At 43.9% G+C, this 25,132-nt stretch overlaps 1 protein-coding gene across 11 annotated transcripts in view; it reads left to right on the top strand.

Annotated features, from left to right (window-relative positions):
* DENND1A (DENN domain containing 1A) overlaps window positions 1–25,132 on the top strand; it is a 515,742-nt gene that overhangs the window by 288,104 nt on the left and 202,506 nt on the right. For all 11 annotated transcript variants that reach the window (XM_086683990.1, XM_086683987.1, XM_086683986.1 and 8 more), the window contains 2 exons: window positions 4,677–4,777; window positions 21,491–21,536. In XM_086683990.1, coding sequence (XP_086540116.1) covers window positions 4,677–4,777; window positions 21,491–21,536 — 147 coding nt within the window. The remainder of the gene's footprint in view (window positions 1–4,676; window positions 4,778–21,490; window positions 21,537–25,132) is intronic.

Raw genomic sequence — 25,132 nt, 5'->3', positions numbered from 1 at the left:
CACTTCTTAAACAATACTTTGCAATATCCTAAAATCCCCAACATGGTACCTGGCACATAACACTGTTGGGATTCCTTTTTTTTTTTTTTTTTTTCTTTCCATGGAGAGAGTCTTACTTTTGTTTCATGTTGAACTGCCGAGCTGCCATTAGGAATCTTTACACACACACACACACACACACACTCTCTCTCTCTCTCTCTCTCTCTCTCTCTCTCTCTCTCTCCTCTCTCTCTCTCTGTGATTTTTCCAGCTCTATCATTTATCACTCTCCATGTCCTATCCCTATTGCCTTCTTTCTTTCTCTCCCTTTGCCTCAGAGAAAACTAATGGAGCCATACAGAAAGCTCCAAGATAGAACTGACCTTGTGCACCTTTAATTGAGGACAGAATTTACTAAAAGTGCGTCTAGAAACCCACCAGTGGTTTACTTTACAATCTGTGTCCTGGCTAGACTGGCTGTTGGCTGTATAATTTGTCTAGTTTTGTCTGGAGTCTTAGACTATTCAGCTGCTTCAGGGCAAAATCTTTTGGGGTGTCATTAAATGGGATTGATAATTGGCTTCTGATGAATATTCATTGTGACTAATGACTTTGGGCAAATTTTACACATACTATCTTTCTATTCTCCCACTGAGTGAGATTTTGATAGGATCATTTTCTTCAACTTGCACTTCAATTAAATATTCACAATGCCCCTTTGTTGCCTGTAATCCAAATTGTATACTTCCATTACTTTAAAATTTTGTATTCTGTAAGGAATGAGCATAGGCTTTTAGGAACCTTAGTTTTAAAAATGGAGTTGGCCTTAGAGGTGTTTTTAAATTAAGTGGCTGATGATAATTTATGGGATATAATGTTATTTCTGATGAAGCTCTGATAAATCCCAGCACTTTTCTTGTGGTTGCCTCACCACTATTCCTAAGTAACGATGTACATTGTTTTGCCACTTAGTGTTTTGGAAAAGAGTCAAACAGTTTTCCTGTTTGTTTGTTTTCGTAATCAAATGGGTAAATGCATTTTACTTCAATTGCAGAGATTTGGCCTTTAGAAAACTCCCAATGAAGATGATGATGAAACACCTTAAAAGTTTGATTTTTATGAGAGATAGGTAATTTTAAAATCTTGACATTTAACTTTTAGGGTTTTTGTTTTTTGTTTTTTTAAGGAAAAGGAGACATGAAAAGAACATTGTCTGGAGCTAAGATCTCTGCCACTTTATTGCTTGAAATAGGATTTTGACTCAAACCAACTTAAGCTAAAGAGAGGCAGGGAATCAAGTTCTATCTCAACCAGGAACATTCTATTGAATGACTTTTTCAAAGAGAATTACAAGTGAATTCGCGTGATGAGGACATCTTATGTTTGTATGTCACCTTATAGATTTTGAAGGGCTTTTACTTACTTATTTGATGTGTTGCAGAGTTATAGAATAGACATTTGTTGAATGAATGGATGAATGAATCCATTGACACGATTTCCCAAAAGTGGCATATTTGTGTGTCTGGGCTTGCCATTATTGTTTTGGAATTTGAGTCATATACCCCAGTCTGTGAGACTCATGGAAATGTTGGTCCGATAGTTGAAAGCCAGGCCACTATCTTTATATTGTGAATATATTTTAAGTTGGAATTGTTTTTTTATTTATGGAAGAAACATTGCATTAACTTCCACCTACATCTGTGCTGTGCCACTGAGAGAACATGGGGAAGAAGAGAGACATGGTCTTTCTGGGCCTTACAGTGAGAGGACAAATATGCAGACAGGTCTAGTCCCATTAATAATGGGGGCTTACACCCAGGAGAGCCGTGAGGGGAATGTAGTGCTTTCGCAGAGACCCAGAAGAGGAGGAGTTTGCTAGGGGCACAGATCCAGGAAAGGAGTACATAGCTACTCCTCAGTCTGAAATGATTTATTCAAAGGATAAAGTTGGAGAAGGCAGTAAAGACCATGGAGCTGCTCTACAGGTAGACTGAAAGTTGATGGAGACAGGCCTGCTCCAGACGTGCCCCCAAAGACTCCAAGTAGGATGTTACATGACCGGACCTGCATTTTAGGATGAGTACTTTGGCAGCTGGTTAAAGTATGGGCAGGAAGAGCTGGGGCCCAAAGCCAGCGTAGCCCTCCAGCCTGACTTCAGGGTGCAGTTGGAGTGAAGTTTGTTCATTTTCCATTCATACGACACCAGCAAAGATTTTTCATCTCTTCTAACCCTGAAGAGATTAGTCATGTAAAATGTGACAGCCTTCTTTATATGGAATCCTACTGAAATGGGTTGAGAAGGGATGGATTAAACCTACAAGCCTTGGCGGAGTCGCTGGGAACAGCTCTTGAGAGCTTGCTGGATCAGCTCCTGTTCATGACATGTACCTGATTTAAAGAACAGGGTCTGGAGGGAAAAGGAGGCGGGGGAGAAAGTAGCGGCCCTGGATTTAATACACAGCTCTCACAACTGTGAAACATCAGCAGAATATCCAATTTAAAGCTGTTCATGTTACACTAACCTCTGGGATTCTTTTAACTGGGCCTTGGCACGTCACTCTTTCGCCACGTAAATGTCCTTCTGTCAGCAAAGGCCAGTTAACAGCTTCCAAAAGAAGCAAAGTCCTCATGGGAACAGGCTTCCCAGAAACCAAAGAAACATTAAAGAAGAAAGGCAGAAAGAAACATGTGTTGTTGGCTTTTGTCGCTTCATCTCCAAAGGTGTTGGGTTTTTTCCTTCTATATTGAATTTTGTAGCAATTTTATTCCATTATGTCTTTGTCCCTAATTTTTAATTCTCTCAAATCCTCAGATGATGTGTCTAGCTCTTAAGAAAAAGAAGGAATATGTCAAAAGAAGACGGAGCGGAAGGATTAGTCAATAAACAGTGTTGGGGCAATTGATTAACTATGTGGAAAAAATAAATTCTCACCTCCGTCCTTAAACCTAAATTAATTCCAGATGGATCAAAGAGTTAAATACCGGGGAAGAATTTGGAGGACTTTCTTAGTATAACAGCAGTAGAAACCATCATGAAGGAAAAGATTTGTCTGTGTAATTATTTAAGCCTTCTCTTCCCCCAGAAGCGCAAAGGAAATTACAGAAGGATAAATTATTTTCAGGAATGTTACAAAGGATTAGCATCCTTTGTATATCCAGTGTTTGCTTGTAAATTACTTTTTCAAAATACTAATGCTCAAAATACTAAGAATGCGAACAGACCATTTACCTAAGAAATATTACCAAGAACAGTGACAAGAGGTTAAGCCTTAGTCATGATCAGAGGAATAAGAAGAAAATCCAGATAGATACACTTTCAAAGCTACTAACTTGACTACGTTCTTAGTGCTGGTGAAGTATGGAGAGAACAGTCTAGTACATGGCTGTGGGAGTGCAAAGAGACTCCATTCTTTATTATATTATTACATTTATTATATTATAGTTATTAAGTGCCTTAAAATATTTATAACCTTTGTCTCTGAATCCTATATTTAGGAACCGTGTATAAAAAGTATTGACATGGGGCAGACTGAGTGGCTCAATCTGTTAAGCGTCTGACTCTTGATTCAGCTCAGGTCATGATCTCATTGGTTCATGGGATTGAGCCCTGCATCAGGCTCTGTGCTAACAGCATGGAGTCTGCTTGGGATTCTCTCTCTCCCTCTCTCTCTCTCTGCCCCTCCCCTGCTCAGGCTCTCTGTCTGAAATAAATAAATTAAAAAAAAGAAAGTATGGACATGATCTGATTATATAACATAATGGTGGGAGAGTAGTTAAATGTAGTTTGGGAAATTCACTGAGTGTCATTAGAAGATAATGTTTCCTAAGAATATTTGAGGACGTGGGAAAATGCCAGCAAATAAACATAAACTTAAAAAAAGGTAAACGAGCACTGTATTTACAGTAATCCTAATTTTATTAGAAAAGGAAATAAAAGTGCCAATGTATGTAATACCCCAAAATGTCAAGTTATTTTCAGATGGTGAAGACTTTTATTTTCTTTTATCCCTTTTCTCCATTTTCTAAAACTTTTACTGTCCATTGTGCATTAGCCTCATAATTGGGGCAGGTGGGGGGAGATTTCTTTTGAAAAGCAAGCTCTCACTAAATTTGAATTAGAGTGATTGGATTAGCTTACAATTTTAAATATGTTGTGGGGCGCCTGGGTGGCGCAGTCGGTTAAGCGTCCGACTTCAGCCAGGTCACGATCTCGCGGTCCATGAGTTCGAGCCCCGCGTCAGGCTCTGGGCTGATGGCTCAGAGCCTGGAGCCTGTTTCTGATTCTGTGTCTCCCTCTCTCTCTGCCCCTCCCCCGTTCATGCTCTGTCTCTCTCTGTCCCAAAAATAAATAAACGTTGAAAAAAAAAAATTTAAATATGTTGAAAAGTATGTATCTAATTTTATTGCTCAACTCCAGTGACAGCATCTCCTTACTTTGATTTTCTTTAAATGTTTGAGAAAGACACACACACACACACACACACACACACACAGGAAGAGAGAATGAGTGGGGGAGGGGAAGAGGGGGGGTGGACAAAGTATCCATGCTGATAGCAGAGAGCCCGATGCGGGGCTCGAACTCAAGAACCACAAGATCGTGACCCGAGCTGAAGTCGGATACTTAAAAGACTGAGCCGCCCGGGTGCCCCCTCACTGTGATTTTTTAGCTCTGATTCTTTGATTTGCTTCTGTTGCAGTTGACTGCCTGCATCCACGGGTCTGCCGCGATGCTCTACCCCATGTTCTGGCAGCACGTGTACATCCCCGTCCTTCCTCCACACCTGTTGGACTACTGCTGGTAAGGCTGCTACTCCCCCTGTCCTCTGCTGTTCCTTCTCTAGGAACTGATGAGGATGTTAGGTCTGTAACTTGTGATGCAGCTGGTGACTAAACTAGAAATAGTAACTGGAAAATGACATGGATTTTCGACCATGCGATTACATGGCCCTTTTGTTTCCAAACTGTTCTCATCTATGTGATGGCATTCTTAAAAGTTCAAGGCAGTAGATCATACTTCCCATTTCTCACTTTGGGGAAACCAAAGCACCAAGTAGTGGTGTGATTTCTTCCCCCCAAGATGGACTGGGGACTGGTGAGAAGAACACTTGAGGTACCCAAGGTCTTCACGTTTCGGCCGTACCCTGGCACATTCTGTAGGAGTCGCTCTGCCTGTGGTTGGGGAGCACAAGCCAGACTTCAAAGCCCTCTGCACTTCTTTGACGGGAGTTTCGCTGTTCAGGGGAAATGTATTTTAGTGGAAGGCACGCGGCCTTAGAGTCCGCTCTGCCACCTTGGGCGAGTCGCTCAGCCTAAGGAGCCTTTGTCTCCTCATCTGTAAAATGAAGTTGTGCCATAAATAATATATGAAGATAAATGATACAGCAGAATAAAGGACATGATGTAGAAAACCTGACTCATGGTAGGCACTCACAAAATGTTTCTGCAGATACATTGTCACTATCTGTCCTCCACGGATTACCAAAAAAGTGTGTGTCTGTAACTGATTTGGATCTGTTTTTCTTCGGAATAATTTCTTTCTCTGGTGTAATGTTACTAAAGACATTGTCTCCAGACAGCTCAAGTCAGCAGACATTGATAAGGGAGCACTGTACACGTATAGGAAAAAATACCGCCTGAGAGAAATTAAGAGCTTCAGGAGGAAAGGACCCATTGAGGGATCACAGCCCTGTCACTTAAGAACAGATGATTTAGGGGGCACCTGGGTGGCTCAGTTGGTTGAGTGTCTGACTTCAGCCCAGGTCATGATCTCCTGGTTTGCGAGTTCAAGCCCGCGTCAGGCTCGCTAATGTCGGCGCAGAGCCCGCTTTGGATCCTTGGTACTCCCCTAACCTCTCTCTGCCCCTCTCCTGCTCACGTGCGCGCACGCTCTCTCTCTCAAAAATAAATAAACATTTAAAAAAAAAAAAAGGGGGCGCCTGGGTGGCGCAGTCGGTTGAGCGTCCGACTTCAGCCAGGTCACGATCTCGCGGTCCGTGAGTTCGAGCCCCACGTCGGGCTCTGGGCTGATGGCTCGGAGCCTGGAGCCTGTTTCCGATTCTGTGTCTCCCTCTCTCTCTGCCCCTCCCCCGTTCATGCTCTGTCTCTCTCTGTCCCCAAAATAAATAAACGTTGAAAAAAAAAAATTAAAAAAAAAAATAAATAAAAAAAAAGGTGATTTAGGATACTTGCCATCAGTTCAAATTGAGCCCAGGTCATAATTCTTGCTGGGTTCTTCCAGCCCATTTTGCAATCCTGTCACTGAAAAGGTTCGTCAAGGTAGTCAAATTGTCCTGGGAGCTTAAAGGTATTCCGCAGGACTCCTAATCTGAATGTGTTGTGCTCGCTCTCATCCCAACAAGTCATGTGTACAACCAAGATGTAACTCAGAGCCATCAAGTAAAAATCAGTCACCCTCTCCAGGGCAGTGCAGGGCATTAAGTACCTTATCAGGGTAGGTGTTTTTTTTTTTTGTTTTTTGTTTTTTGTTTTTTTTTTTTAATTTTTTTTTTCAACGTTTATTTATTTTTGGGACAGAGAGAGACAGAGCATGAACGGGCGAGGGAATGTTTTTATCTGTGCCTTTCTCCCACCTCTTAAGAAATTAAGGGACTGTCCCTCTGCTTAGACTTGCCACTTCCTCTTGAGCTTCTAAACCAACTCTCTTGGTTTTTCCATTCTGCCACATATCTCAGAGGAAAGGACTGTGTTTGCTATCTAGTAGTTTGTTGTTGTTTGAGTGAAAGACTGGGGGGTTGGGTGGAGGAGGACCATGACGCTCTGAAAGGAAGAAAGAGGTAGGGGGAGTGAGAGGGGGGAAGAGGACAAGACACAGAGCCAGGGGAGGTGGAGGAGGATGGTGAGGGGAGTAGATGGAAAAGGTAGAAAGGGGACATGTGTTCCCTAAGACTCACACAGTGAGTCCCAGTTTCCTTAGCACACCTCCTGCCCCCCACCATGTAATAGTGTCACAGGCACCTACTCCCACACAGACAGGGGGCCCCCTGTACCCATACATACACACTGACATGGGTCCCTTCCCTATGCCTGTGTCTCTGGTCCCACCCACCTGCAGACTCCCCCTGCACATCTCAGCCCAGGCATGTGCTCTAAGAAGAAGCCTTCAGGTTATCCCTGAAGAGACTGCCCCGTATGTCTTGATGCTGAGCCTCAGATAGGAGCACTGGTGGGCTTCTGAGTGACGGTATTGGTAGGAGGGGGCAGAGTCATTGCAGTTCCTCTGCCTCCCAAATAGTACAACTTTTTTTTTTCCATTATTTGGGAAGCTTTGGTGGCTAAATTGTCAGCTAGCTTAAAACTAGCAGCTTACGTTCCCAGAACCGTGCAGAGAAAAATGCTTTGTCAGTTACAGCGATAACAGTAGCTGCCATTGTTGAACATCTCCTGTGCCCCAGTCTGTGATGTCACTTAATTCTTCTAGCAACCCCATAAGGCAGGTATTATTAGCTCCATTTCACAGATAGGTAAACCAAGGCCCCAAGAGGTTTAGTAACTTGCTCCAATATAGATAGCGTGTACTGTATGATTCCATTTTTATAAAAACAAACGTGTGTGCATATAAAACACAAAAATGTGGATATATGTACATATGTAGATGTATGATTGTGGATATATGTAGACACACACAGATACACACAGGCAGAAATCAAAGAGGACATACACCACGGTGTTAGCAGGGACTGGTGATGGGGAAGAGGGAGAAGAATGCTGCATGATTTTTGTTTTATTTTATTCTGTTTCTCCAGTGAAAAAGTATGGTTTCCATAGCTTACAAGTTTCCCTTTAAGAAAATCATTTATTCTAGCCAGTTGTTATTTCCAGCCCTCCATTCTTGTTTGCTTAAAGGATTTATCGGCTGTATTGCTCTTTGCTGTGGAAGGTGATCCCAGATCCTCTTTCCAACTTCCTCTCTCAACGCCAGCCCTCTCATGAGCTGTGGTAGCGGCCTGTCCGAGAGCGATGATGCCGACAGGTCTTCCTTAAGAGGGAGACTTGACAATGAAAACTATTAAGCCCTTGTCTCCCCCACCTTGCACTCCACAAAATCCAAGTGAAGACTTGTCTTTTTCAGAGCCTGAGTGGGTTTTTTGATTAGGCTCCATCTTAGAGGTTTCTGTGTATGTGATCGCGGTCCCTCTCCTGGTCTCTTGTTTTCACAGAACTTTTTTTGACATTTGACCAGAGGATGATTGCAGGCCAGTGGGGGTTGGTATCTGTTTATTAACTACAAGATGTAAGAATGATGAAATAAAAGACCCCAAGAGGAAAAACAGATCCTCCATTCAAGGCTTGATTTGATCACCTTCAGCCTGCTACCAACTGCTTTGGTCAGAAACTACAAATGTCCTGAAATTTGAGTCAATGCTAATAACTTTATTCTATTGTGCTCGGTGACTTTCACCACTGTTGAGTTTAATCCTTGGTGGTAAGAGCCAGCAGGGATAACTAGCATTTTGAGTAAAGTGCTAGGAGCTTGAAACATGTAAATTTGAAGGAGGTTTGTTCCTCTGCAGATGATTTAAATGTTAAGTACGTCCCCATGCAGGGGATACACGAAATGGAATCTGAAAACTATTATCTCCTGTAGAAATGAACTCTCAATTTACTCACTGCACAGGAAGGGCAGATTCTAGTCATTTTCACTGCCAGCAGGTGCCCTTTCTATGCATAATAGACTTCGAAAGTGTAATTAACACATGAGGACCACTGCTGCCAGTTTTTCTTCAGGTACATGCTGCTCGGGGTTTTCAGGACAACAGTGTAGGCTGTAAGAGCTTTTTACATGGCACTTGAAGATGAGGTGTTCATTGACTTCTGGACAAAGACATGTTAAATGAGGCTGAGTCCAGATCCTGCTGTTGGTATCGCAAGTCATGGTGCTTGGGCCCAGAGCCCCCAAGAGCTCTAATGCAGCCTAGTGTAGAACAGAGGCCAGGAGCCCAAAGCTCTGGGATGCGGTGAATGTGTGGAAAGTATGATGCTGAAATCCCCGCAATTATGTGGACTAATTGCACATTCACAAATACAGCAACCAATTATCTGAGTTAACTTTAATTAGAGGTATAATCACAGATTTTAATTATCTGAATAAATCAGTTTAGTACAAATAGTCTGCCCTGAATATTTCCCAAATTAAAATTTTCAGCTCCCTTCCCGTTTTTGGAGAGGGTGGTAAAGAAAGTGCTGAGGCTTTGGATTCGGACAGACCTGGGTTCAAATCTCAATTTCATCTCTTATTAGCTGTGTCACCATTAAAAATCTATTTTATCTCTCTGATCTGCAATATCTTTTTCTGTAAAGTGGGTTTAATTTACCTACTTTGAAGAGCAGCTTTAGGAATCAGAGATGTTGGTCATCCAGTGGTACACAGGCCATTTAGTAAATGGTGGTTGTTCTTATCATGGTTATTATAAACATGGGACATGGATTTTTGGTTTCCAGAAGGTTTAACTCACATCAAACATTCTTGCTTCTGCTGCTTTGTGAGCTCAGGGGAAAACTTTATAATTCATCTTTTCTTTTTACCCCTCAGATTGTTTTTATTTTGATTTTTTTTTTTTATTTAACTTGAGTTATTGTATGGTTGTTTTCATTTGCAGCTGTGGCATAAGAATGAAAAGAAAAGAAACAAAAGCAGATGGCAGAGAAAACGAAAGGAGTAAGACATTTCCAGCCCTTATGAATATTTAAAAACATGTGCTGCTGGTTCCTTTCTACTTTAGATCTGTACCATTTTCTTGACTTTGAAAGTGAAAATGAGAATGTTCCCCTACCTTGGCTGATGGCAGCCCTGACCTTGGCCAGTGTTGGGAGAGCCTGCCCATTTCTGGGACAGAAGGACTAACTTGCTGATGAGAATCTGCATTTCCTTTCATTATAATAATCACCATCTCTTGAGTAGTGTGTACCAAACTCTTTATAAACACTATTGCAGATCTTCAAAATCAGGCCATAAAGTGAATAGTACTGGCTCCACCGTATGGATTAGGAAATTGAACCTCAGGGAGGTTTAGTGATTTCAACCACTGTGACACAGCTAAGAAATGGTAGAGCTTGCCCTTGAAATGTAAGGCCACCTCATGTTAAAGCTTTCCTTATTAATATCCTCCAAAGTTTTAGAGAATAAGTTGCACCCATCACCAAGATTTGGTGAAAAATTTTTTCATGTAGGCTCCTTGATAACTTGCTAATTATAGACTTACGTTGTTCATTCAGAAAACATTTATAGGGCCCTTACTGTGTACTGGGCACTATGCTAATTAAATGTTGCTAATAAAAGGTCCCAATAGAAACCACATGGTATTTCCCACATAAATTCCTTTTTCTGCCTTATTCTTTCAGAAGTAGTCCTAAATAAGGACTCCAGTCAGTTCCCAAATTGAATCGTGTCTTTGGGTTATTCTGGACACTTGTGGACCCACCTTTGTGACAAAATATTTCCAGAGCAGATCAGGGCAAGTTCACGTTGTCCCCCAGGGGCCAGCCAGATCAAGAGCCACGTTAGTAGCTAATTCTGATGCTCTCTGAGGACACGGTTGAACCAAAAAGTTATATCCTATGTGTACAATTAAGGTGTGAATTTTGCATTTGTCTTTGTAAAATGCATTCTATTTCCTGACATTTCTAGAGGATTCTGTAAGCCGTTTTTCCACTCAGCTTGGGCATGCTCAGATTCTCTGTGAGAGATACCAGTTCTAGATCCTTTATCCATGCTGCCTGTCATGTTCTGAATCGGTCCCCACATGCTGCATCATGCATTCCGTCTAGAATTTTTAGCAAACGGTCTGAAATGTGCCAGGGTGCACGGTCCATGTGGGTGGAGGGCGTCAGTCTGGACACAGCTATGAAGTGACTTCTGGATGACCGGAGCTAGGTCCAGTCGAATCTCTGTCTTCATTGATGCCATGAGATTTTGCTTAGGGAGTAAATTGATTCTCAAGTTAGTGGGATTCTTGATATTCTTAGTGACAGAAATAAAAATCAATGAAGTGTGGTGTGGTGGAAACAGAAAAACCTGGCTTTGTTCTGGCTTCCCCATTCACTAGCTTGAACCTCTCTGAGCCTCCTTTCTCTTCTGTCAAACATGGATAGTAATTACTACTGACACAAAGCAGGTGTTCTATAAATAGTACGTACTATTTTTTGTTATTAATAACTACATATACGTATTTATAGTTCTATTAATACGAACGTATATAAATGGCCCAAGAAAATCCAGTCGAAATACACAACCCCCAGGTAGAATGGGAGTAGGTTAGGTAGACAGGTGTGGCTAAAATTCTCCTATATATACCAAACCCTGGGATAGGTAGGTTTTGTTAAAGATTGAATTCTAGAGGCTCCTGGGTGGCTCAAGTTGGTTAGGCGTCCAAGTTCGGCTCAGGTCATGATCTCGAGGTCCGTGAGTTCGAGCTCTGCGTTGGGCTCTGTGCTGACAGCTCAGATCCTGGAGCCTGTTTCGGATTCTGTGTCTTCCCTCTCTCTCTGCCCCTCCCCCATTCATGCTCTGTCTCTGCCTCTCAAAAATAAATGTTAAAAAAAAAAGATTTTAAAGATTGAATTCCAATAAGTGAACAAAAACTGTCATTTCTATTGTGCAGCAAGTATTTATGAGTGCCTACTACAACCCATTGGGTTGGCATTGGGCATAGAAAGGTAGGAGAAAACAGTCCTTCACAAAAGAACTCAGGTCTCCAGGCAAGAATGGGAGAACAGGTTTTTTTAAGCTAAGAAGCAACAAGTCACCAAGACAGGGTGGAACACCACACCAGGAGCTCCTCTGGGAGCAGGAGGAACGGGATAAGGGCAGGGTTTCAGTTCCAGATAGAAGAAGCAGGGAAATGCACCGTGTGTGTTGGTTGAATAAAAGGAAATTATAGATTTCCAGATAAATCTTTTAGTAAGAATTGGCTAAACTTGACCCTGACATTTGAACAGAGAGGCTGAGTAGGAGACAAGTTAAGTTTTGGGTCCAAATTCTGGCTCTGGTCCCACTGAATATATGACTTTGGGTGAATCACATAACGTCTCCAAGCCTCAGTTTCCTCATCCACCAAAGTATAGCTAAAAATATGGTTGTCCATGAAAAGCCTGACAACCTGAAAAATTTGTTTGCTGTCCACCATCAGAGCCCTACGTCAAGATGCACATGCATTTCCTTCAGCAGTACCCAAGACTGAGAATGCTGAGAGCCTTTGGAGGAAGTTTTGGACAATTTATGAGTAAAGTGTCTTCCTGGTGGAAAAATGGAAGAGAGAAGAGACTGGGCTCTTTGTATTATCGATGCTATAGATTCTGTAGGAAGGTAGGGTTCTGTAGGTTCTATAGGTTCAAGTTCTCCATTTGATGTAAACAAAATTTTTTAATATTTATTTATTTATTTATTTATTTATTTATTTATTTATTTATTTGAGAGAGAAAGCACAAGCAGGGGAGGGGCAGAGAGAGAGGGAGATACAGAATCCGAAGTAGGCCCCAGGCTCCGAGCTATCAGCACAGAGCCTGACACGGGGCTCGAACTCACAAACTGTGAGATCATGACCTGAGCCGAAGTTGGACACTTAACCAACTGAGCCACCCAGGCGCCCCCCCATTTGATTTTTTTAATTAAAATGTAATTCATATACTGCAAAAATTACCCTTTTTAAAACTCTACAATTCACCGGGTTTATGTATATTCCCAAGGTTGTGCAACCATCACCACTATTTCCAGGTCCATTAGATTTTTTTTTAATAAATATTTTTTAATGTTTGTTTATTTTTGAGAGAGCACAAGTGGGGGAGGGGTAGAGAGGGAGACACAGAATCTGAAGCAGGCTCCAGGCTCTGAGCTGTCAGCGCGGAGCCCGACGCGGGGCTCAAACTCACGAACCAAGATCATGAAACGAGGTCATGACCTGAGCTCAGTGATCAATGGATCCTGACCTGGATCCATTAGAAATTTGATACATTCTTTATTGTTAGTAAGGTAATTCATCCTTATTTTAAAACATACATTTTTTTTTAACCTTCCACAAACATATCCAGCAGAAAGCAAATGTCCTGTGAAAATGAGCAATCCATGTAGGTGGTTGGCATCAGACCCTTTACTTGGCCCCTCCAAGGTGCCCCTGTTGGCCCAGACGTTAGGGATGCAGCGGAACAGCTTGTCCGGCCTCAGCATTGAGTGCCCGCAACGGGGCAGAGACTTGCAGGGTTAGAGAAGACATCGTGCCCCTTTACCACGGGATTGGCCCTTCCGCAGTTGGGGGTGGGGATTGTCGGCTCACCCACCCGCCCTGCGGCCCTCCATCTCCTCTGCTGCCACATATACCTCTGAGCGGCAGAACCCGCCCTGCTGGGCCCACCTTGCCAGTCCCCGCCCTGCTGCCTGATGTGTTACAGGGCAGCACAGCTTGCCTCCCTTGCCCCGGTGTCTGACTCGCCTCCCTGGAACACAGCTGGCCCTGACCTCTGCTTATACGACCAAGCCTTGGCCTGGCTTTCCATTTCTTGAGACACATTCTGTGTCTGATTCCTCACTCCTCCCTGACATGGAGCCTGTCTTAGACCCAGTACTTAGAAGACTGTGGCACTTCTGTGGCATAGCGGTCTCTATAGCAAAAAGATTCTGGGCACGTTCCTGGACACCAATAGAGCAGGAGCCACAGTAGTGCCGTCGTGCCTCAGCAGTGGAGGAAGTTACCTCATGGCAGGACTCTGGGGACAAGTGCCCCTGCTTCTCTCCATTGTTGGGACAAGGGAGAGTCCGTGGGGCCACCAGCACAGTGCTAGGCTCAGCATAATCTCTCAACCAAAGTGGGTTTGTGATCGCCCTTAAATATTTGAAAGACTGAGAGGCCAGGCTAAGAAGTAATTGGATGCCGTGCATCTTGACACGTGACATATCTTAGTCCTGGAAAGACAAAAAGAAGAAATTTTCCCCACTTACTAGTTGCATTCTGAATTTTTACATTGACGAGAGGGGCTTGCTTTCTTTTGATTTATCCATAAACCTCTTTCACGCTCTCTCTTTCTCTCCTCATTTCTTTCAAACCTCCCTCATTCATTCCTGCATTTCTATGAGAGTCTCACGGGCTGTTGGTGGATCCCAACTTGAGATTTCCCTTTGCATCTGGCTCCAGCTGTTATGGTTCTCATTGAACTCTCTGGGGCAATAGAGAGCCCTGTCTCCTGACCTTTTTTTTCTGTGATTAACTTCTCCTGCTGCAGCGGTCTTAGCCATGGAGCCCTGCTTGATGTTTTCCAAGTATGTCTCCTTCCGGTAGACTGAGGAGGCACAAAAGGGCGGACCACTTCAGGCTTTGATGTTGACCTTTCCAGGTTTTCACCCAGGCGTTATCTTTGTAGCTCATGTATTCGTTTAGGTTGGGTTCGGGGGGCTTAAAGCTCTGAAAGCCATCTCCCCCCCACTTCCAGGGTTACCCCAGGAAGCCACGGGGCCCCACTCAGAAGGGCACTATCCCCTCTCCCCACTTTCATGCATCAGCTGCAGCGATAGACATGTGTCGCATTAGCAAACCATCTCTAGCGCCCGAACCATGCACACCCAGCTCCCCCACTGTTGTGAGCCCTGTGCTCTGGCTACCCAAGCACATATGAAAGTGGACGGTCTGTGCCTCCTCTCCCGGTCTGGGATTGCTCTTGTCCTCTCACGGGTCCTCATCCTGGGCTATTGCTCATAAATCAGGGACGGCGGGGTAGAAACCAGGCACGAAGTTAAATACCTTTTTCCCCTAAGAGAACCTTGATTAACTCATGGCATTTGTGCCCCTTCCACTTTTCAAGCCATATTTTCTGCCTCTTACCAGCTGTGACCTTTGTCGAGTCATTTAATCTGTTTGAGCCATAGATTCCTCTGTAAATTATGGAGATCAGCCTTTCAAGACTGCTGCCACGATGAAGTGAGGTCATCTGAGGTCCACCCCACCACGCCTTGTATGTTTCCTTATAGCACTTTATACACATACTCTAATACGCTTATTTAATGCCTACTCTTAACTGTAAATTCCAGATAGGCAGGGACCAGAACTGTTCTCTCCTGTGTCCCCAGCCCGATGTGATGCCTGACACCTAGTAATATTTGTTGGTTGACTGACCAGCATATGAAAGACACTGAGCACATAATAAATGTGCCATCAGATGTTAGTTGTCTCTTTTCTGTCCCCAGTTGCCTTTTTAAAACTCAAGCTCCTGAGCGGCTAGTTTATTTTTCTCTACGGACGCCGTGAATCCTGTTACGATCTTATTTTCCTGGGTGGGTGTCGGCAGCTGGAGTGTCACAGCCAAATTTGTGGCCCTCCCAGCCAGTGTGCGAAGCCTCACCCCAGCTTGCGATTTTTCCCTTTGCCCCTGTTTCCTTTCCTGCTTTTGTTGCTGTGTTAACCTGCTTTAAAGCTTGTTTAGAACAAAAAAAAAAGAGTATCAATTCATTTAAGGGAGTAAGGCTAATGGATTTATTCTGTGGAGTATCTACTTGCTGTTTTATTTTTCAATTACAGTTGTCAAATGACTTTTTTTTCTTTAAGTTAGCTTAATGGTTAAGGGAGGTTCATATTTAGCAGGAGTGGTATAAAAGACTTTGCAGTAGAGGGATTTGAGCTGGAATCACCATTAACTGTGACCATGGGCAGGTTTCTGAGAATCCTTTTTTTAATCCGTAAAATGGATGGTATAAATTGGATTCTTTGGGGGATTAAATGAGATAAGGTAGCTAAAGCCTCCTGCACAGCCCTCTGACTCCGGGAAACAGGAAACAGTTGGGTTCTCCTGTGGCTGACCATCTAGAATAACTGTGCAAATTAACCTGTGCTTTATGCCAAGTGGGCAACCCACACAGAAGCCTCTAAGAAGGGAGGTGTTTGCAACCACTGGGGTTCTGTGAGAAGTGGTGCTTAATGGGCACGCAGGTTCAGGAGGACCTGAAGGAAGAGCGCTTGAGGCCCAGGGGACACCGTATGACTAAGGGCTCAGAGGCAGGCTGGGAACAAGAGGATTCCTCTGGTGAGGGGAGGTGGGGATTGGCGTTGACGGGACATGATGTGACACGGCTGAGACCTGGTCCAGCTGCTGACCGGCCCTCAGAAAGCAGATTAGAGGAGATCTAATCTCCTTCCCCTCCTCCTTCCACTGGCCTCGCCGAGGCTGGGCTTCTGGGAAACGTCTTGTCTCAGCAGAGCAGACTTGGGTTCTGGTCTGTTCTGTCATTTTGCCAGCTGTGTGACCTGCATGACCTTCACGTCTTCACCTTTATGGTGGCAGTAGCGGTAGTGCCTGCCTCACACTGCTGCCGCGAGGGGCCGCCGAGAAAATGCCTGGTGAGCTCCTAGCCTGATGCTGGCTGGCTCTTGGCGGGCGTGCGGTGAACGGTGGCCGCTGTCGTCGACTCCCTGTGCACACTGGCCCTTATACCGGCCTGCACGCCATCCGTCAGAGACCAGAACTACGATCGTGTGCGCTCTTTGACAAGATGTGCTGTGAGGTCTTCGCTCGAGCGCTTTCTCCCACCTCTTGTCCTTTAACCTGCCCACCCATGCCGGGCCCCGCTGTTTCAGAGCAGAATTGGAAACCATTTGGCAAGCTGTATTTGCGCTTTTGTTTCTTCTCCAAAGAAGAAAGAGAAGCTCAAATGATTAAGACTTCTTTCAGAGTTTGCCTTTCCTTTGAAAGTAGTGGACTGAGGAAAGACTCCTGGGCTCCCCGTAGCCGGTCCGTCTGGGATGTGATTGAGGAGGTGTGTGCCTCGGAGAGGTCCACTGGGCCCTGCAGCATGCAAACTCCAGTGCTGACTTTGCATTTTTATGGGGATGAGCAAAGCAGTGGACCTTCCATCCCCCCTCCCCGCCCCCTCCAGCCCCAGGGGCTAGTAGCTGATTCCTTCCTGAGGTCGAAGAAGAGGTGTCTCTCACTTGGGGGTGGGGGGGCCCCCCCACCTCTCCGCGGGTCCTCCCGCCCCTCCCCCTTTGTCCTGGGAAGCTTTGTTTTGTGTCTTGAGCAGCCAACCTTCTTTTATTAAACCTCACTCTTTTCCAATTAGTAGCCACTCACCTCAGGGGAACATAATTAAGAGGGCTCTAGTTGTCTGGAGAAGGGAATGAAACAAATTGTGGAAGTGCAGTAATCGTGAACGGGGCTGCAGCACCATTCCTAAGTCTGCGGGAGCCATAGCGGTGTGGGGAATGAGTTCCTGCATAGAACTCAGCTGTAAGAAAGGCCTGAGTTCATAGGAGGATTGGGTGAGTAGCCCCCTTGGGACATCAGCACTTCTTTTGGCTTGAGTACCAAGTGTGTTTCGGAAGACAGCATGGGCACAGCCATCCGACAGCCCCAGGTTGGAACTGTGGTTCCAGGTTCACCGTTTACTAGCTGTGTGACGTTGGACAAATTACTTCACTTTTCTGAGCCCGTTTCCCCGTCTGAAAATGTGGATAATAGTGCTACCTTGCAGTGTTGTCTTGAGAACTGTGTGTAAGTAACGCCTAAAAGCAGCTGGGTTGTAGTAGCTCGATAAATATTAGTTCTTTTTCACCTTAGTAGGATTCAAATTAAACATACCTCTCAGGTAAAGGTCACTGCCTTGACACCAGCTTCCCTTTTCAGGGAAGAAGGAAGGAAGAATAGTTTTTATTCTTCCAGAATGTAACTGATGAAGTCAGATACTGCAGTAATTCCCAGAGAACAAAGGCCTAATAGAGACGTACCCTGTTATGCTATTCGGAGAAGCACCATGCATCCCACAGTTGCCGTCGGCCATAGGGTCGTTGTGACACAGTTGTCATGGCCTGCCTCTGTGTGAACTTGGTCATAGCTGTTAACATTATCACCGCTTTAATTATGTGCATTATTGGTTCTGCACATGTTGCGTCTAAATGCCATTTAAAATGGCTTCAACATCACACTTAGAACCGCCATTAAAACATAAAGTCACTGCGAATGCTGAAAGGCACCAACAGCAGATAAGCATGCTGTTCATTTGCTGTTGAGCAGATGTTTGCATTGCTGTGTTCTTGAGAAGCAACGGACAAGTTCTTTTGGGGACCTAATAAAGGAAGACAGGTACTAGATGAGGTTTGATTGTATCTTGTTCCTGAGATACAATCAAACCATTCTTTGGGCGCTCAGAGAATGGGTCCAGTGGGACCTGCCATTTCAGGGACTCAAAGAGAACCCATCTGGACTTGATAGGTTACCGAGCCTACCACGTGCTGTTCCTGTGCCTGGCACTTCGTGCGTTATTGCAGTAGTCCTGAAGGATTCCCACCTTAACAGAGCCTGCCTATTTATTTATTTATTTATTTATTTAAAAATTGTTTTCCTTTTTAATGTTTGTTTATTTTTGAGAGAGAGAGAGAGAAAAATTATATGCACTCTAGAATTTCAAAGATAGAGATATGTTCCTTATTGTGGGCCAATGTTGGGTGAGGAAAACGTGAAAACAAAAGTACCGTTCAGGTGATGGGAACCCCTCTCCCCTAAATTTCTCCTTACCATCAAAAGACAAAGAAAAGAAGATTTCCAAAGAAAACGAGTCAGTATCTGCAGTAACTACTGAGGTTTATGGAGAGCAGAAACTTTCAGGACCCACCTAGGATTACGCAGTTACATATTTGCCACATTGAGATGTTAAGCGGACTCTGGGTTTCTTTTTTCTTTTCTTTTCTGTTCTTTTTCTTTTTCCTTTTTTTTTTTTTCCTTCCATTTTCCTCTCCCCACTTGGAATTTGTAATTAGTATCTTTGCCTAGTGAAAATGCAGTCAATTCAGGGAAGTATTTGAGGCTTTGTAAGCAAATGATGACAGTGTAAAAGGTATTTGTCCAAATTTGCATTTATACAAAAGCTGGGGCTGCTGTGATTTCAGAGTAAGTGTGCTTTCAATATTTTCTAAATACAGAGCTGCTGCAGCCCTAGGAATACTTGGCTAAGAAATTGCACTTCTATGATTGGCCGTGATTACTCTTTGGAAAATTATTGGGCTTAAAAAAAAAATGCCTACCTAATGATACCTGAATGGTGAGTCTCACTTTGTCCCTCTTTGCACGTGCAGTCACTTCTGCAAGACTACCGTTCCTGTCTTTCAAAATATCGTTGATTTTTATTGCAGGACAAAAGGGCATGGCATTAAAACCTATGCATTTAAAATTCTAGAAAACATTTCTTTTTCAGGGAAGAGACTTGAGGTAGACGGAGACTTGCTCCGTATTTGTTTTCACCTTTTCCTCACAGTTGTTTGAATGGTCTTTTTCTGTACACTAACTCACCGGCTAGAATTTCAATTCTGAAATTCTGATGAAAACCCCACGTCATTTGTCAATTGCATGAGTCAATGCAGGAGCTGGAAAAGTTGCTAAGATTCGGTTAAATGTTACAGATTGGAGTTTTTCCTCCCTTCTATGTGTTAGGCTGTGCGGCTGGACAAATTAATAAGTGGCCATTTTTCTGGAATTCTCTCTTCCTGCTTCCTTTCATTACATTAGGCAAGGTTCCACGAGATGAGACATTTGCAGTCTTAAGACTTCCTGCCAGGGTTCAGACTTTGTATTTTTGACATTGAAGCTGTCGTGTTCCTGAAGCTACTTAATTAGAAACACATTCATTTCAGCGTACCCTGGAGAAAGCTTGGACAGCAGAGCCCGGCACACTGGGAAGTTCGAGTATTTGTGTAACTGGCAGCTAAACTAATGGTTTACAGTTTAAGGGGAAAAAATATCGCAGGGCATTTCCTTGCCCCTAGAAGCGAAGAGAAGCTGAATGTGCACAGCAGATACCTTTTTTAAAAAGGAGAGAGGAAGAAGAAGAAGAAAGCACAGAAAAGACAACTCCACTTTCAGTGCAGTTGTGTGCATAATTCTTTCTTTGGCTATTATCAAACACAAAAAGTCTTCTAGAAGAATAGTTCCCAAACTGTGCTGCTAATATTCAAGTCTGTTTTACAGGCTCCCAAGATCTATTACTGCTGAGATCTGTAGTGAGGAGGACATTTTATATTCTGGGGAAGGATTTTTGCTTGAAGAATTTTATTTGTTGAATGGTAATGAGGGAATTGTGCCCTCTCTTATTTTTAAATGTTTGAGCAATTTTAAAATGCACATCTGATGTTTAAAAACCTTCATTCCCTATCGATTGCTTTCAGAAGAAAGCCTAAACTCCTTAGTATTCAAGTGGATGCACCCCTCTCCTTTCTCATTTCTACCCTTGTGGTTCTCCCAGCGCTGTCCCCAAGAAAGCCATCCTTGTAGGTGCACTTCCGCTCTCCTGGCTGCCCCAGAGGGAAGGCGCCTGGTCACCTTGGTTGGAGCCAGGTACCTTTCCTCTACGCCCACAGAACACCCTTGACCTTTCATAGGATGTGTCGCACACTGGAGAGACACTCCGTTCCTCCTCCTCCTTGACTGCCGTCCCCTACTCCCCAGGAAATACATGCATGGGAGGTGGGTCCCGGGGCTTTAGGTTCAGTATTATGAAGTCAGCGTGGCCCAGAAGGAGGAAATTCAGAGCCACCCCAGGTTTGCTGCTTCCTGTGTTTTGTGGCATTAGACAAGTGATTTCAGCTCTCTGGGGGCTATTCTTTCCTCTGTCAACTGGGGATAAAGCCTACCTGATGCCATTGTTGGTGTGGATTAGGAAAGATGAATTTGCAGTTCCTCACATAACGCCTAGCACATTTATTATTGGCAAGTAGCATCATAATGTGATGCACACAATGTGTGCGAGCATGCTTGCACACACACACACACCCACGCACACACACACGCGCTCCTGAAACCAAAGAAGATCAATCCATAGTGCCTAGGTTTTAAGAGCTTTGGAGTTGGGTTCTCATCTTCTGCTCATTTGATGACTTAGGGAACCATTGCCCTGTGAATGAAGCAATCGGTAGGGGCTTTTTGAATTGGGTGGTGTGTGTGCAGTCGGGGAGGGGAAGCTTGCTCGAAGTTCCCCATGTACTTAGGCCAGTCAGAATGGACAGTTAGATCACATCTCTTGAAGTCAGAAGGAAACATCAAATAAAAAAAAAAAATCAGTCTTCTTTGAAACCTATTATACCTTGCGTCCAACCTTGTTAACTGCTTTTTCTGTTGTAACTGTGGCGATTTGTTGTCACTAGTGTCCATTTGTGCCACGAACTCTACTAACTGCTTTGCGTGTATGTTCTCTCGTTCTGATCACAAGCTGCCAGTTTGATTCCGGTATCCCATTTTAAAGATAAGGCAACTGAGGCTGTGTGCTCACATGGGGCTACTTAGGGATTGACACCAAGGTCAGTGCTCTTCCCACACCGCCCATGCTGCCTCTAATGCTGCCCACGTTTTGAAATTCTTCTGAAGTTTCTAGGCTTGGGAACAAAATGTCACATTAAGATTTTTGTTGTGAAAGGAAATGTAACTGTGCATACGTTTATTAAAACAGTTTTTCTCCAAATAGTGAACCATCTGTAATTTTCTGTCGGAAGCAACAGACATTAAAGCAGCTGTGTGTCTCTGTTTCTCTTCACAGTGCTCCCATGCCCTACCTCATAGGAATCCATTTAAGTTTAATGGAGGTAAGTTGGCGCCTTTCCTCCCCAGATCTCTCTACTCGCGGCTTTGTTTTGCTATGCGGCAGTGGAAAAGACACAGTCTCGGGATTCACAGCTCTGCACATGGGAGCGTGTCGAACCAACACCTCATGCTCAGCCCCCTCGCAGGTGCACAGAGCTGAGCATCCGGCGGAGGCCCTTTCCACTGGGCTCTGCTTTCCAGTGTTTTTCCGCTTTGCTTGGAGGTTGTCAGTTTTCGTGGGTGAGGGAGAGAGGTTCAGAGAGGCAGGAGGAAAGGGAAGGGAAATTGTTTGCTTTTCAAAATGATGTTTATTATAAATCACTGTAACAGTACATTTTTCATTGTCAAAAACATGGTACAAAAAAGTAGGTAGGTATATAAAGAAGAAAGTTGAAAAGTGTCCACGATACCATTATTTCAGACTCAACTACTATTAGCATTTTATTATTCTTCCTCCTAGTCTATATTCTGTGAATATATATTTTGTATAAATATGCATAACTGATGTATATATGTATACATATTATATATATAGTTTTAGGTCTGTTTCACTTAATATTATGGCATGGAGATTTCTACATATGTTAATCCACTCTCAATATGAATAATTTTTAATTTGTTGCCTGTCCATCCACTGTTTGGATATACCACAACCTAACCATTTTCCTATAATTGTTGGACACTTGGGTTGTTTATCATTTTTCACTATTATAAATAGCATTTCAGTGAACATCTTTATGCATAAGGCTCTCTCCGCACCCTGACTTATTTCTTTAGCACAGAACCCCCCCCCCACCCGCCCCAAAGTAGAAATGCTTGGTCAAAGCTAGGAATCTGGTGCCAGATTGCTTTCTGCATGGCTGTACCAATTAGATAGCAGTTCTTTTAAAGGGCTTTTGTGTGCTTTTGTAAGTGCCATTGGTTTGTAGACATGAACCTTAAGCTTTTCCCTCCTCGAGAGAGAGAGCTTAAATTTGTACTAGAGCAAAATGGGGTGGGAGGTGGGGGGCTTGCCTGTTTTGCACAGGAGATAAGCTCCCAGAGGGAAAATCTAGAGCCCTGTCCGTCTGTGATGATGCTTTGCATGTCTTAAAGGAAGTGCTACTTCTCTTCTTCTGTTGCCTTCATTTCACGTCGACGAGGACCACCTGCTTCTTCACTAACTGTTGCACACTGTGCTATTGTGCTTACGAAAATGAAACAAGTTGGTTATCGAAAAACCTGTTTGTTTGACATTGAGAATCTTGATCAAAATAGACCACAGAAATCTGCTCAAATTTCTAATTTGACAGGACGGCCATGTGGCTCCTACATTCTGTTAACAGTTCCTCCTTGTCGTCACCCAGCCCTGAGCACATACAGTACACAGTTTATGGACGATCTCAGATGTTGTATTTAGATCAGATTGAAGAGATTTCTTCTGTGTTTTACCTTTGTTTGTCAAGTTTAGGGGTGTATTCAAGGCTCCTGTGTGAAAAATTGAAAGTGAATACTTTTCTAACCAACCTTTCATGCCAGTCGCTGCAGAGTTTGAGACACAAATGTAAAGACCATTTGGTCTATCAGAGTCCACAGCTCTTTCCGGCCCCTCCTCCTGCCTTCCAGGCTGTTCTAGTACAGGCTTTTTCAGACTCTTTTTCATGTCCCTTTACCTTCAGCATTGTCCACGTTTCTAGTCTTAGCTTGCTTTTCTTCTCCACATGCCCTCTAGTCATCTCTCGTAAGGCTTTTGCTTCAGCTACCAATGTGATATTTGTGACTCTCAGCTCTGAACTTCCTCTGGCTTCTCTTTCTCTGAACTTCAGATGCCAAGTTTCAAGTGCTGATGGATTGTCACCTAATGGACTACAGATGTCTCAGACTCAGTCTTCCCCAGACAATGCGTTACGTGCGCGCGCACACACACGCACACACAACCTTCTGGTGTTCCCGGTCTGTGAGTGGCACCATTGCCCGCAGAGGCACCAAAGTGGGACACACCAAGCATGGCTGAGTTCTCCTCTCTTCCTCATTCTTTCTCTCGAAATAGTCACTAGGTTTCTGACATCTCTCTCCACCTGTTCCTTCCTCACTGCCTTCAATGACCTTTTTCTTTGCTTTCTTGGATTCCTGTGAAGCCTTATTCATTCCTTTGATAAGCAAAATGAAGGCCTCTGTGTTCTGAACAGTTTGCTAGGCCATAGAGGGAGACGGACATGAACTCAGGCCAAAGTCCCGACACGTGGTGGGGTGCCTTCCACCTTGTCGCCGTACCTCCGTAGCCTGCCTTCCAGCCTCTCTCTGCCCTCCCCCATGTCCTGCTGTCTCCACTGCTGTCCTCTCACTGTCCCTTGCTAGCCAGTGCTCTCCCTGATCCATAAGCACACCCACATCCCTTCTCAACACCCCCTCCCTCTGGCTAAGCTTGCCCTTCTCCACCTCTTCCCAGAAGTCCCCAGTTGTCATCTTTCACGTACTGTACTTCTTGCCCCGGATGATAGCTGTCTGCTGCTCTGTCCTCTCCGTCATCCCTAGAAGTATGAGTTCTTTGAGAACAAAGACTGTGCTGCATTCATGTGGTGGCCTCAGCACCTAGCAGGACGCCGAGCACGTACTTTCTGAAAAGAAGGATTGAGTGCGTGCTTGGAAAACTGGATTCCAGGACACATTCAGAGCCTCACTGTTTCCGGGGAACCAGCACCATAAGTTTACTTAAAGGTGGAGTAAATGTTTTACTTTTTATATGATCGTAAGGAATTTTTGAAAAGACCTCTGGTAGTAAAACATGTAATGCAAAATATACGTAAATTCTGAAGCCGAAACTTGAGACAGTTTTGCCTTTAGGTGAATGGGTGCAAATCCACTCTCCTTCCTTAGTCTTTGAGGGATTTTACGTGAGAAGGTTCAGGAAGCATTGGGCAAGATCAGTCTTAGACCTGTTTGACTGAAGTTGGGGAGGGGTTTGCCATGCCAAATTCTTGTGTGATCAGCAGTAAAAGAAAAGCCAGATCAGTCGTTGCCCCATTCTTGAGGCCAGCTAAACCACTTTTCCAAGCAAAGTCGTGTTTCCTGGGTGTGTTGGGTAGCCGTGAACTACCAAATCGTGGAATTTAGTCTCTTAATCTCCTCCCGTGGATTTCAGCTCAGACTCGGAATGCTCTAGTCATTCTTTTTGATTGGGTTTATCTGGTTCTGTTATACTCTTCAAGGGAGAGAAATGCTTCCCTGAGATTTCTTCCAGGCACCATGGGCTGTAACGCTTGGGGAGGAGCTCGTACCTGGGGCCAAAGGAAAGCTCTTTAAGGAAGGAGCTTGGGAAGGCCCATCTCCTCTCGCACACTAGTTTTCTTACTGGCAATTCAGCAAAAGGCTTATTTTTGACTGTCTTGTTATTTTTTCTTGAAAGCTATAGGCACCTTATTATGCCTTTGCATATGTGCCAGAATTTTTTAAACTTCAAATGAATGTGGCAGATGTTCATAAAAGTTTAGAAAAAGCTACCATAGGAAGACTTTTTAACCATTTTTATGACACTCAAATTTGTTGCACAAAAGGAAATATAAATTATAACCTAGTGTTCTCATTTGAAAAAAAGGTTATTTTGGGGAAAGACCTCATT

Source organism: Puma concolor, chromosome D4 (assembly GCF_028749965.1).
Source record: "Puma concolor isolate L17-30 chromosome D4, mPumCon1.1.hap2, whole genome shotgun sequence".
Classification (NCBI taxonomy): Eukaryota; Metazoa; Chordata; class Mammalia; order Carnivora; family Felidae; genus Puma; species Puma concolor.
This window is presented reverse-complemented; position numbering and strand designations above follow the sequence as displayed.